Here is a 14814-nt window from a genome sequence, read left to right on the forward strand (position 1 = left end):
ACAGAGGATCAGCGTTTCCCCCCCCTCTGACAGGACCGGGAGCTGTGTGTTTACACACACAGCTCCCGTTCCCCGCTCTGTAACGAGCAATCGCGGGTGCCCGGTGGCGATCGAGCCCGCCGGGCACACGCACGGGAGTCGGGGGCGAGGGGGGGGGGCGCACGCGCCCCCTAGTGGCCGCTCGAAAAGCGGACGTATAGCTACGGGCTCTCGCCCAGGAGAGCCGACCTGCCGCCGTATAATGACGGTGGCTGGTCGGCTAGTAGTTAAATAGCCAGTGGAACAGGGTAAGAGGCATGTGAAACCTTACTTAGTGTGTTTTTATGTATTTTTTTTCTAATATGTGCAGTAATCCAGCAAAAATAGCTCCCTCCCCTTTGTGTACTAGTTTCCTGTAGTAAAAACTGTCAGTACTGCGCTCCCCCCTCCCCCTCTGTGCAGGATGACTGGTCTTGATGCTTACACACACACACACACGATTTATATTTTTGGAGACCCATGAGGAATGTCTTTAGATGAGCGTTTTTCAGCCTCGAGTCCAGCATTTTAATACTTCTCTTTATTTTAAGTAGGGTGATTGTTTTGGATGTATCAACTGTGCCAAATAGAACAACAAGTTTTGGCACAAGTGACATTTGAAAGGTAAAGTTCATATATCTCTTGTTCTTCACAGAGAAGGAAGTGCCGGGGGTCCACAAGCAGCTGATTTATCTGATATTTTACATATTACATCCGAAGGCAATCCATCACCCCTTGGATCAGCTGCTGTGGCTTCAGAGTCTCCAAGTCGCGGTGTTCTGCTGGAACAAGCCTTTAAAGATCTCCCTTTTATCCAGAGCTGCTACTTGACTCATTTTGCCCACATGAAACAAGCCCTCAATCACTCCAGGGTTGCCTATCAGGGAAAAACTTGTTTCATTCAATCTGCCATGTTACCTGAAGCCAGAGGTCCCATTCTGCCATTTGATTGGCCATTTCTTCCACTGATCAATCTTTACAACAACGTGACTAATGCAGAGACAAAAGGGAGGATCGTGAATAGTCTTCCTCCTGACCTGGTTAACAGAGTCGCAAGGAACTTACAGTGGATCCTTCTCTTGGAAACTTGGCGTCCTGGATGCTTACAGTGTGTCCCACCTGCTGCGAAGCTGGCAAGATTAGCTTGTGTCTTTTTGACAGGTAGTGACCTCTTCTTGGAAGTGCCTGTTCATGCATACTTGGCAACACTTACTGTTCTTTATAGTCAGCCTAAGCACATGGAGTCATTAAAGCTTGATGTGCCTCTACCTGGCCTGGCTTCATTTTATGATTTCTACATGGACCTCTTGGAGCAGTTTGAAGGAGTTTCCTTCGGTGACCCCTTATTTGGAACGATGGTGCTTCTTCCGTTGCAGAGACGTTTTAGTGTCCAACTTAAACAGGCCCTGTTTGGAGAACATGTCAACAGTCTGAGGTCCCTGTATGTACCCCTGAAGGAGGTAAGACCAGCAAGTTGGGCCATTATCTGAAAATCAGATTTAACAATTACTTTTAGATTTACCAACTACTGCAATACAAAGTCCTGGATATACAGTCCAGCGCTCCAGTGAATGAGAAGGGGGTAGAGCAGAGAGCTGCTGACTGAAACTCTGCAGCTCTATGCTCAGCGAGCTGTCAAAATCGATTGATCGCAGTGTTCGATCACTTGGTTCTCAGTGTAGAGGCACCAGGGGACAGATGCAGCATGGGACCGATGCTGCATTCACCTAGGTAAGTATGATCATGTGGAAAAAATGGATTCCAGTACTTCTTTTAAAGATCGTTCCCTGGGATCCAAGCTGAATTTTAAGCACAAAAAATACATATGTGGCACTTAAGTTATTCCTCAGGGTTGTACATCGACATGCTACTTAATCAGACAGGGACACCTCTGAAGATCACTTGCAAGCTGTCATTTCATTGGAGCTGAATCTCGGTGCTCTGTCTTGTCTAGTGTTCACAAGTAACATCAAAAAGAGAATTCCAGGGCTACTTTCTGGCTTTTTTCCTCGAAGTGCCCCTGGAATTTTCTGTCTGTGAACGCAACTAAGATACATCAGTGATGTAGATTTCTTCCTAGTCAATTGAAGAACACAATAAGTCTTTAAAGTGGAAGTAAAGGCTGAATATAAGTCTGGTTAAAAACATTCTCTTCCTCTTTCTACCAATGATGCATATTGTTTAGATTATGGTCAGTGTAATTACTTTTAATTTAATCTACTTTATTGTGGTCACGTGATTCAGAAGCAGCAAGCCTATGTCAGTGAGAAGCTCCTGTGTGGGAGGTAGCACCGACAACTGAACTGCAATGGAAGTCGGGAGGTGAAGTTGCGGCTCTCAGGATTCAGCCCCATTATTGAGCTCTCCCTGTCACGGGGTAGCCGCTGCTTCAAGGTTACGTGACCACACCAACATGGATTAAAGAAAATATATTTACATTGATCTCTTCTATAAAGATATGCAGCACAGGTAGGAGTTGGGGGGACAACATTTTTAACAAGATTTTTATTTAGCCTTTACTTCCACTAAGTTTAAGGCCCCTTTCACACGGGCCGGAACAGTAATGATCTGCCTCCGTATGCTCGGTGGGGATCGTTCCGTTGATCCCCGCTGAGCTGGCGGATGACAGGGCGTTCTCCGCACACTGTGCAGGGACCGCCCTGTCTTTTCTCCGCTCTCCCCTATGGGGGGATCGGATGAACACGGACCGTGTGTCTGTGTTCATCCGATCCGATCCACAGACGGAAGGAAAAATAGGGTTTTTCTTTTGTCTGCAGAATCGGATCATTGCGGAGGTGGATATTTCGGCCAGCTCAGGATAACTTCTCCCAATACCAGTTTGTTTGCTAGTATCCTTGGAGAATGGGTGTAATTTCTTCAGCTGTGCTGTATAAGATTAACTATTTTTTTTTGCTAGCATAATTATCTTATATTTTTCATCAATCAAATTCTTCTGTACATTGCTACTGCTACATTGCTGCTGGAGCTTCCTCTTTTTTATTGCATCTCCCCAGTGTGGTCATTCTCGGCCTGACTTTTGGAGGACACTGTCCAGACCTCGCTGGGCTGAACATTGGGGAGGTCTGGAAGTAGCTTTCAGTGTATGGGGTTTTTGCAGGGTGTAACTGTTCTATTAAAAGCTAGCTGCGGAACACTTTTCAGGTCCAAAGCTGCTGGCTTTGCCTCAGCCATTGCCCTATATCGGTAGACTTACTTAGTAGCCCAGTCGAGCCCATCACTACAGTTACCCCAGTTACTTAGGTTGTCTTGATTCCCCTTTGCCGCCAAAGGGGTTGAAGCGGTTGGACTGAATGCTGATATTTCTCTTTCGTTCATGGACGGACACAGCCTTAATCTTGACAAAGTGGGTATTAGCCTTCATTCAGGAGTGACTAGGTATAAACTTATAGAAAGTGTTAAACACATCACACACCATACAGTACCGCCCAGGGGGCGGTTCCTCTGGGTATAACCCCCTCTCTCTGCATCTCGCAGATCAGTTTTTTTCTGCCTAGCTAAGGAGAAGACATGGCTCCCTTCGGGCCCATAGGCCTGGAGATCTATTCCAAATTGAATTTTAAATAAAAACATTTTTGATTGTTCCTGTGATCTACAATCAACCGCCGACTGGGTGACAGGCTGGATCCCAGATCCTTGTAGTCTCCCCAGTTTCGGCCATCGAAAGTGTGCCGACCGTGGCTATGCGCTGGGTTGTCCACGACATGCCCATTGCTCTACGGGTGGTCGGTGAGCTACACGCTCCAGGGCTAGCATTTGACCGGTCTATAGGGCATAATTGCAGCGGCCGGGCCGACAGTCACCTCCGTAACCATGCGGAAGATGGTCTGTCTGGGATGCTTCCAGCAGAATCAATGCAGGAAGGGTAAGTAGTAATCCTCTGCTTTGACAGGAGGACATACCTGGACATTCCCGGGAGGTCGAGTAGGGGGTCTCATCCTTCCTTTCCTCCCTCCCTTCCCTCCTCCCTGGGCTCTCTGAGCTAGGCTGACTGCTGGGGCCCAGGGGTTAGGGTTACCACCTCATCCCTTTAAAACAGAACACTTATGAATTACACAGGTTCTGAGGCTAATTTGATGCAGGTAAGGCACCAAGTGAGTTTAATTACCACTTTAGTCCGCCACAGAGCCTGTGTAATTATTATGTGTTCTGTTTTAAAGGGATGAGGTGGCAACCCTACCGGGGGTTCACCTGGGGGGGGGGTTTCACCTGTGAGGGAACTGCGCTGTACGTCTGCTTACAAATGCTATAAGCTGCCATGAAATGTTTGCTTACCTGTGTGTTCCCCTCCATGCTGTCGGCGGCCATTTTGCTTGTGTTCCACACTGTGTTTGGCCTCTATCTGTTAATCGCCGGCCAATTTGCCTGTGGTCCATGCTGGGTTTGGCCTCTATCTGTCGCTCGGAGGCCATGTTTTTGTGGTTTGTGCTTTGTTTGGCCTCTATCTGCTAATCAGCGGCCATTTTGCCTGTTATCCACACTGTGCTCGGGTCCACGCTGTGTTTTTGCCTCTACCTGCCACTCGGCGGCCATGTTCTTGTGATCCGCAGCGTTGTTCGGCCTCTGCCACTCAGCAGCCATTTCCTCGCTGTCATTTAAACGGCACAAGCTTGCAGACACGCTGCGCAGTGGTCAGCCTGACACAGACAGCTGACAAGGAAGCAGCTCAAGCAGGTAGCGGACAGCAGCTGTACTATACTGTTTCAAGGGTCATGAGTCCTCTGGGGGGGAACCCCTCGTCTCTCTCGCAGCTAGGATGGTGGGTTGTTGTACCTTGCCTTGGAGTTCCTGTGGGTGTCAGGCGCATGGGTCAGCATGGCGTCGGAAGCAGACGCCTTTTCCCCTATTGCTGAGCTAGCAATTAATGCCCCTGCACCCGATGTATCTGACGCTATGTCGGCAATCCTAGATGCTTTTGTTGCCAAGGCGCATGGGAACACGCCATCTTCTGGGGACAACTCTGATGCGGAGCCAGGTCCAGCTACGGCTCATGATCCTGGCTCTGATGTATCCGAGGACCGTCCGGACAGTGAGGATGACTCCGGATCCGGGTCAGCATGCGAAAAGGCTCTGGTCGTGATCTTAATACCGCAGTGCGAGATACTCTAAAAATAGAGGAGTCTGCGGTAGCAACAGAGGCTTCGGTCCCTTTTGGGTTCCGTAAGCCGTCCCACACTGCTAAGGTGTTTCCTTGTGTGTTTTATCTAGACAAACTGGGACAAACCACAGAAGGTTTTTTCTGTCCCTAAAAATTTGGTGGTGCGTTACCCTCTTGAGGATTTTTTCCTGAAAAAATGGACCTTTCCTCCGATAGTGGACCCTCCTGTCTCCAGACTAAACAAGGTAACCACGATTCCGGTGGAAGGGGCTCCTGCTTTTAATGACCCTGCGGACAAGAAGGCTGAGGCGGTCTCCCGCAACCTATACACAGTGGTGTGCTCGGCTGTGCACCCAACGATAGTTGGGGCCCTTGTGTCGGACACTCACTGATGGGTAAAGATGCTGCACAATGGGTTAAAAGCACGTCCGGCTCCCTCGGACAAGGTAGCGCTAGCCGACCAGTTGGTACAGGGCCTAAAATTTGTCTGCGAATCAGCCTTGGACACTATTTTTCTGCTGGCCAGAGCCTCAAGCTATGCGGTGGTGTTACGCCGCCTGCTCTGGCTAAAATGTTGGTCTGCGGACCAATCTTCCAAGAAGGCCCTGATGGATTTGCCTTTTAAGGGCGACAGACTTTTTGGAGCATCCCTGGATGACATTATTAAAGATGCCACAGGGGGTAAGAGTACGCTGCTCCCACAATCCAAAAAGGGTAAGGAGCCACGCCATAGGCAAGGGCCCTCCTTCACTGCGCACAAGCGGTTTTTTTCGTCTGCCCAGCTCGGCCAGTAAACAATCCCAGGCCAATAAGCCTACTGAGGGACAGAAGCGTCCCTGGTTTCGCAAGCCTGCAAACAAATCCACGTCCGCATGAAGGTTTGCCCCCACCCATCTCTCTGGTGGGGGGACGTCTTTGCAAATTCGCGACCCGGTGGACATTGCTGATCTCCGACTGGTGGGTTTGCGTCGTCGTTTCCTCAGGGTACAAGATAGTTTCTCTCTTGCCCACCAAACAGATTTTTTCCCTCCAGCTTCAGCCGACCCGTCGGACAGCCCTGTTTGGGCGCAGTTCAGGATCTGCTGGTACGCGGAGTAATCATTCCTGTCCCGGTACAGGAACGATTTCAGGGGTTTTACTCAAACCTGTTAGTAGTACCAAAGATGGAGGGCGTTCGCCCAATCCTGGATCTCAGGGCTCTCAATTGCTTTGTGAAGGTACAAAGATTCTGGATGGAGTCGGTTCGATCTGTTGTCGCATCACGGACGCATACTTGCATGTCCCCATATGCACCAGGCATCAGAGATGTCTGCGCTTTGCGGTCGGGGAAGACCACTACCAATTTGTGGCTCTCACCTTTGGCCTGGCATCGGCACAGAGGGTGTTTACCAAGGTGCTCGCCCTGATTCTGGCCCTACTAAGACAGCGTGGCATCGCCATCATGGGCTACTTGGACGATCTTCTTCCGAGGGCCACTTCAAGCTCAGAATTAGAGGTGAGCGTGTCTATAACCTGTCAGACCCTCCGAGATTTTGGGCGCTGAACACTCAGAAGTCAGTATTGGTAGCGACTCAATGCCTAGTGTATCTGGGGTTGATTCTGGACTCCTCAGAAGTGAAAGTTTTCTCCCTGTGGAAAGGTTGCAGACTCTTCGGGCTGCGGTGCGGCAGTTGACATCCAAAAGATGGTCGTCACTCCGCTTTTGCATGCGAGTCCTGGGTCTCATGGTAGCCTCCTTCGAGGCAGTACTGTATGCTCAATTTCACATTTGAGTGTTGCAGAAGGAAATTCTGTCCAGATGGGGACAAGTGCCCATCGTCCCTGGATTGTCAAATCCGGGTGAGCCACCTAGTCAGGACCTCCCTGGTTTGGTGGCTGACATCACCGGCCCTTCTGTCCGCGAAGTCGTTCCTTCCTTTTCACTGGATGGTGGTCACGACTGACGCCCACGCCTTAACTGTTGGGGGGGGAGTCTGGGGGGTCCAGTCGGCCCAGGGTCACTGGACTCCGGAGGAATCCCTTTTGCCGATCAATGTCCTGGAACTCCGGACGATCAGGCTGTGCCTCTCCACATGGTCTGAGGCTACAGGGGCATCCAGTCGGATGTCAATCATCGGGGAGGAACAAGAAGCTTGACTGCAGCGTCGGAGGTTGCCCACATCCTGAGGTGGGCAGAAAGGAGCGTACCGGCCCTGTCGGCCGTATACATTCCAGGCGTGGAAAACTGGAAGGCAGACTACCTGAGTCGCCAGATGCTGGACCAAGGAGAATGGTCTCTGCACTCGGAGGTGTTTCGGCTCCTTTGAAGGTGGTGCTGCGTCCGCAGCCGTCGTTCCTTCCTAAGGTCGTTTCGGCCTTTCACCTTAATGAGGACATTGTTCTTCCGGCCTTGTGTCCTCGGCCGGCGCATCCCACAGAGAGACTGCGTTGCATTTCTTGGACGTCGTCCGAGCTCTGCGGGTGTACCTGTCTGCGACTGCCCCGTTCCAGAGGTCGCATTCACTGGTCATGTCGGCGGCTGGTCCTAAGAAGGGTCTGGCGGTCTCGTCAGCCACCATCTCTAGGTGGATCAGACAGATCGTGATTCAGGCCTATGCTCTGAAAGGGCAGGCGCCTCCCTTCCCAGTTACGGCACATTCACCAGTGCAATAGATGCCTCTTGGGCTTTCCGACATCAATCGTCTGTTTCTCAAGTGTGTAAGGCGGCGACCTGGTCGTCCATTCACACCTTCACAAAATTTGAGTGCATCTTCGGATGCTTGCTTCGGCCGCAAAGTTTTGCAGGCAGCTTTTTGAAGTTGCAAGTCCTTTGTTGAGGAGCTCTGGTTGTTTGGGGTGAAGTTTGCTTGATGCTGTTTTCCCACCCCTCATTTTTGTTTTTTTGACACTGCTTGGGAACGTTCCATATGTCAAGATGCTGTTGTGTCCGTCCATGAACGGAAGAGAAAATAGGATTTTTGTACTCACCGTAAAATCTATTTCTCTGAGTTCATGGACGGACACAGCACCCACCCCTCCTTTTTATGTTTGTACTGTTTTTTTACAAACTGAGCTGCAAGATGCAGGGAGAAGAGATGTACCCAGGGGGACCACCCCCTGGGCGGTACTGTACTGTGTGACGTGTTTTAACATTTAACATGCTGTTTTTCTGCCTAGTCAATTTCCTAACAGGAGGATAATACCCATATGTCAAGATGCTGCTGTGTCCGTCCATGAACTCGCCATAAATATCAATTTCTTGGAGCCCATTGAGTGACATATGTTTTACCCCTCCTTGTTTATAATAATGTTTTTGGTACAGCTTTGCTGAGGCATGCTAGTACTGGAAGGGAATTAATGGCCAGTGTTCAATCCTGCTGCAAGCGGCAGTATAAGCCAACTGTAAATACTTCCTGTGTCTCTCAATGGCCTCCAAGAAAAGCATTTTCTGGTGACTACAAAATCCCTATTATTGTGACAACATTCTAATTGTTTTAAAATCCTATCATCTATGTTGTGCTTTCCTCAAAAAACTTGGTATTGTTGTTTTCCTTTCAGTTTCCTGTTCAACTTGATCTGTACACATCTCCTCCTGAAGATAATTTGAATCTACTGCGCCTCTATTTTCGGACTCTGGTAATGGGAGCATTGCGTCAGACTTGGTGCCCTGTTCTTTATGTCGTGGCTGTGGCTCATGTGAACAGCTTCATCTTTTCACAAGACCGTGTAACTGAGGTAGGAGAAGAAATTGGACCACTTTTTTTATATATATTATAAAATATATTAAAGGATAAGTTTTATATATTAAATAAGTTTTACCTTTCTCGAAAAAATACTAAATGCACGTATTTTTGCAGAAAAAACAAGTGCATTTATAATTTTTCCTGCAGCAGCCCGGAAAGCATTGCCGTCGTGATCAGTGGATCAGGGGTGCAGTGTCAGAATTCTGCAGTCAAGCCTTGCAGCTTTCTGCCAGTACTTTCATATGGCCTTACTGTTTGAAAGCTGCAGGGCTTGTGAATAAATTATGAGAGCACTCATCCATGCCCTTGCAGTTGCATTGAGAACTACAAGCTGTGAGCCACCGTGGCTGATGGTTCTTGTAGTTCATTCATTTACAGGGAACTGTGAATGAATGATGCTGTTGCAGGGAGAAGATTCCTAACTGGGGGGGAGATCAAAGGAACTGGTAGCTGGAGCCGGAACATGTTACATGTTCCACCCTAAATACAAGTGGAACATGTTACATGTTGCAAAAGATAAACTTTAGTCTGTAATGAAAAAATACAATACAAAAACTGAAAGGCCTGGTATGCACTTTTTTTTTTATATTTGGAGTGGAGTTCCCCCTAAACATTCATATTGGACACAAAGTGCCTGCATTAATGTCGGATCCTTGTTTATTGAAGTCGGAGTTCAGTTGCAGGGCAAAGTCAGATCCACAGTCGTACGACTGTCATGTCGTACCAGTGTGAACCCAGCCTTAAAGTGGAGTTCCACCCATAAAATGAACTTTACAGTAAACAGCAGCAATAACCATCAGCTACAACTTTTGGAATTTTTTTACTCTCTAGTTCAGGGCTGTTGCTCTGGGGTCCCTTGTAATCTGCCTTTTCCTCTCCGTGGCCCCTGACATAATTTCCCTCTGCGTCTGTGCTCGCTAGTGCTCCTGGGAGAGGTGTGTCATCCTTTTCCAGGAGTCGGTGGGCTAGAATCACGCTATTTCAAAATCAGAAGTGACGCAGGCAAATGTGGATTTAAGTTCCATTTAAAAAGGCAACAAAGCTTTTTGTTGCCATTCCACTATATTTTATGGTTTGGGGCATAATGCAAATATTACCTGCGCTGCTCTCTCCCTGCAATGAGTCCAATTTACAGTCTTCCGTGTTCGTCTGTATATATTCTGACTATCTTGATTGCCATCACAGCGGGGTGGGCACTTCTGATTCCGCCGTCTGTTGTGATAGCAACCTGAGAAGTTTCCTGCACTGCTAGTTGTGCTTACTGCGCATGCGCGAGAACGGGTGGTGCATGCTGGTTATTCAGCAGCACCGTATCCTGGAAGTTTATGCTTGTGGGCTTCGCCTCCCCACAAGCAAGATGGGAATACCTGAGCAGGAGGAATATAAGGCAAGTTTTTAAATAAAGTACTAACAAAAGCCTCTAACAAATGTAAAATAAACATAATGTGATGCTAACAGATGGATTAAAAAATATAAAAATCATATATGTGGTTGGAACTCCGCTTTAAAAGGATGGAAAAAACACAAGTGAATGAAGTGCCTGCAACAGCGGCATCTTGTGGACTAAAAAGAGAACTACTGACATAAAGCCAGCAATCTGCTGTCTTAGAAAATTACACCAAATGGTACAAACGGTACATCCTTAATGTCAATCAAAAATTGTATCCTGGATGCACCAAATATAAAAATTCAATAAAACACAACATAAAAACAATAAAATCATTTAAAAATAACAACAGAGGTGGAATAAGTGACAAAATTGAAAATAGGAGGCCAGTTCGAAAACAATCTAGCCCCTCAGAGGAGTGGAACGGATTATCATAAACAATATTTAGCCATTATTAATAAAACTCTTTATAAAGCCTGACTGTGTTGTTTTGCAGGAAGTTGATGCTGCAAGGAAGAGCATGCTTCGGAAGACCAACCTAATGGTGAATGAGGTATGTCACATACATCTGTGCCCATGTTAAAGCGGAGGTCCGCCTAAAAAACATATTAGAAGCCAGCTGCTGACTTTTAATATGTGATGTCGAAAGCCGGTCAGCCACTTGGCTGCTGCCGCCGCCATCCTCGGTGAGAGAATCAGGAAGTGAAGCCTTGTGTGTCTCCCAGAAGACAGCAAGGGAAGGACAGTATAGGCGCAGGAAGTGGCGTAGGTCACCTCGATCACCGAGGTGATCTATGCCCGGAAGTGGGAGAAAATAGCTGTATTACACAGGTATCTGCTCCCTCCTTCACCCTGAAAGGTTCCAAATGTGATACCGGAGGGGGGGGGGGGGGGGGGATTCCAAAAAGTGGAAGTTCCATTTTGGGGTGGAACTCCACTTTAATGCTCTACTAGCATTTTTTTTGTGGTTGGACTGGATGGACTTGTGTCTTTTTTCAACCTGACTAACTATGTAGCCTGTGATACAGAACATAATAGATTACCAGAGGTATGGCCATATGTATGTCCTGTCTTGAAATTTTTAAAGCCCGTCGGGTCATTAGTGAATGTGTTCATGAAGCCTGTGCCTGGAAGTATGTGGGCTGACATGGCTGAACTCTTCTTTAAAATACTAGTTGCTTTACTGAAAAACCAACAACTTCACTGCATTCTGGTTCACTGTCTTGTGTAAGCATCAGGAGTTTGGACTTCTGCTTCTAGGTTAGTAGCTCAGAAAGCATTGAATCCATAGAATGTCGTTTAGTAGTGTGAGACAAGGGTTATAATATCTTTTAATGTTTTGTTTTTGCTGACTCTCTTGCTTGCCTTCTTGTCCTGTTGACAACCTTTCAATTTCTTGTCCAAGTTTTACAGGAAGAGGAAGTGAGGGGCAGTCTGGACAAACATTTTATCTCTTTTCTATTCTCTACAAAACTGATAATAAAAAACACTGGTGTCAGTATTTAAGGAATGCTTAGTTTTGTAATGTGTCAAAGATTTTCCTTCATTGCCATTTAAGAAGTGTTAGGTTTTAATTACAACCAGAAAATAAAATAACTTTTGTTTTCCTCTCATGCTCTCTTATATCTGATCTACTATACAAGTCAAGTAAATGACCCTCCATTCTGCACTTATTTTTGTCATTTATTCCTCTCCTTTAAGAGTCTCAGGAAACATCTCCTGTACTTCAAGCAACCATCCAGAGACAGCCCATTAGGCTTTGAGATGTATGATGCGCTTCCTCCTCTCAGGCAGAAGTATCTGGAATTGGTGACAGAGAAGCCACAACAGACAAAAGAAGCAATGTAAAAAACTGTACCTACTATGAAGCTGTTGTCAGGTGTTCTCACGCTGCACGATCCACAGGGTTGTTGGGATTTCTTTAAGAAATAGAAGGAGCCAAAGTGGCTGAATCATCCGAAGCACCTGGTCCGGTTTTCTGTGTATTGAAACACCTGTTAGTGAATCTTTGTGAGATTCCAGCCATTCATTGTAAATAGAGTCCAGATTTAATAATTGTAGTCCAGAAGAAACACACTGACAAGTCTTTCACCCCGGATGCTATTATGTTTTGTCTGAAGCACTTATCACCCTCTCAAGGTATGACTACATGTTCATAAAATGCAGACTGTGCTCTTGGTGGAAATTATCAGTGATGCTGAATAGACTGCTTTCATGTATATTAGTCTGGCTCACAGCATGATTTTCTCTGCTGTAACTAGGTTATTTTAAATGAAACCATCTTTATGTGATGTAACTGAATATATTGCTGTATAAACCATAAAATAAACTTATAGTTTTGGTATTGTTTAAAGGAAAACTGTGTTGAGAGAAAAATACATCATTGATTGAACATGTTTGGCCCCTTTCACATGGAAAAACGGACGGGGAACCGATCTAAACCTCCATTTTCCTCTATTGAGTGGCAGATGTTAACAGACGTGTCTGTTTAGACCCGCCCTACATCCAATCCATCCAAACAAAGAGACAGATGGGGATCCGTTCCCCCCTTCATCCAATGGATCGAGATGGATGGGAGTCCGAGGTAACCAGACAGGTGGTTTGTTTACATCCAGCCGCCCATAGTGGTCTGTGTCTGTGTCTGCTCTGCATTAGCGGACCAGACACAGATCAGACATCCGCCTGCTCAGCAGGGATCAGCGGCCAGATCCCTTACTGAGAAGCAGATCGCAGCCGCAGTCCACCCTGTGTTAAAGGGACCTTAGTTGCCTAGTTATAATGCTGAGCCCAAAGCTTCAACATCTTGACCCAGAACAAGTATGCCGATTAGGAATGCTGACTTGATTTGTGGCATGTTTGTTCCAGATCTGTATGTTGGAGACTATTTTATTTTAGAGGGAATCGTCAACAGGAGCCAACTAAAAATATTCTTATATTGTCATAATAAACAAAACTAACACCTTTCTTGACGTTTAAAAATAAAATTCTATGCTCAGAGAAATATTTAGACCACCATTGGTGACTAGCTTCTGAAAATGATAGTTACCCGAATAACATCTTCATGAAACAGCTACAGTACTTTTAAGCTGGGTACACACCTTGAATTTTTGGGACCCCAAAACCTCACAAATTCCTGCATCCAGACAACAAATGTGGATGCAGGGATCTCCCTTGCTTTGCTATTGTACTCTGACTGCGGGGACTCCTCCCCCTGTCAAAATACACTGATCGGAGCCACAGCGCCTGACCAAATACTGGTTTTCGACGGAAGCCAGTCTAACAATTGGCTTCTGTTGAACAGAGGGGGCTACACACAAATAGACATTTGGCTGGTTCCTGCTGAACCGGCCGAATTTCAGTACATGTCTATCTGGCTTAAGTCACAGGCCAAGAACAAATCTGCAGATAAGGAACTGAAATGACTGAATTAGCTGGACAATAAGCAGTGAGATATATCTTTAAAGAATTTCCACATTGAGCCTTATCTCTTAGGGGTCTTTACAGTTGCTTTAAATCATGGCTCTGGACATTCTTTTTTAAAGCACTCTGAATGCCAGTCAAAGACCCTGTCACTAAATAAAATGGTTGGCTGACAGTCCTGTTAACATCTTGCATTTCCTTTGCTTCAAACATTATACCTCATGTCGCTTTAGTGGTGCTTCAAAGCCTCCATAGAAGTCTGAAAAAGCTTGCTTGAAGTACCTGAAGCTTTTGAGAGGCCTTTATTCAGCTTTAGCTTTGCTTTGGAGAAATCACAGGTATGAGATATCAACACACACACAGGACATCTGCCAGGTTTCACTAAAGCTTCAAAAAAGCAGCACTGAAGCATTGCAGAAGCATCAAAGAGCATGTTGAAATGGTAGGTGCTTTGATGTGTGTGTTGAAGCATGTGTGAATGAGCCCTAGTGATTCTAGCTGGAAAATAGCACTAACATTCCTAATTGTGCATGATGGTGTCGTGCTCCCCAGGCTAAAGCGGTAACGTGTAAAAAAAACAGTGCTCTTCTAGGGTGTGCAATACACATTTAGTCCATATAGATTAGTTTATGATGAAAAGCAACCAAGGAACTGATGGCTGATAGGGTGAATGGCAAAGGCATAAAACACTCCTGCAGGTCCTGTGGAAGATCTAGGCATGATTTTCTCAAAAGGTAAGAAGAATGCAAACAGTGGTAGGATGGTACCAAATAATAAGACTGTTGATGCAGTGCGGCAAACTTGCCTATAAAATGGCACCAATCCTCTTAACAGTAGGAGAGCAGCATTGTTGTGTGTTGTGCCTGGATGTCCACAAGACAGACATTATGGAGACATCAGGGGTCTATGAGACCCCTAATATCAACAATGGGCCCCACTAAAGCTGATAAAAGAAAATATCATGTTTAGCAATCTTCTTTTCTGGCCACAGCAGCTGGAGGAATGACAGCCTGAAACTGGAACCCGCTTCATTCACCAGAGGTAAGATCAGCAAATGGATGTTCACCGATCTACCGCCTATCTACCTGCAGAAACCTTCAATGCCACTCCTGGAACCCCCAGTCGAGACAGCAGGCAGGAAGGGGGTAACA

At 46.5% G+C, this 14814-nt stretch overlaps 1 protein-coding gene across 1 annotated transcript in view; it reads left to right on the top strand.

The window, feature by feature from the left end:
* The window catches only part of RPAP1 (RNA polymerase II associated protein 1), a 91723-nt gene extending 79121 nt beyond the window's left edge, over positions 1 to 12602 (top strand). The window contains exons 22-25 of the mRNA XM_040332584.1: positions 674 to 1478; positions 8672 to 8848; positions 10740 to 10796; positions 11945 to 12602. Coding sequence (XP_040188518.1) covers positions 674 to 1478; positions 8672 to 8848; positions 10740 to 10796; positions 11945 to 12091 — 1186 coding nt within the window. The 3' untranslated portion in view covers positions 12092 to 12602. The remainder of the gene's footprint in view (positions 1 to 673; positions 1479 to 8671; positions 8849 to 10739; positions 10797 to 11944) is intronic.
* The last annotated feature ends 2212 nt before the right edge of the window (positions 12603 to 14814 follow it).

Source organism: Rana temporaria, chromosome 13 (assembly GCF_905171775.1).
Source record: "Rana temporaria chromosome 13, aRanTem1.1, whole genome shotgun sequence".
In the NCBI taxonomy this organism is placed as follows: Eukaryota; Metazoa; Chordata; class Amphibia; order Anura; family Ranidae; genus Rana; species Rana temporaria.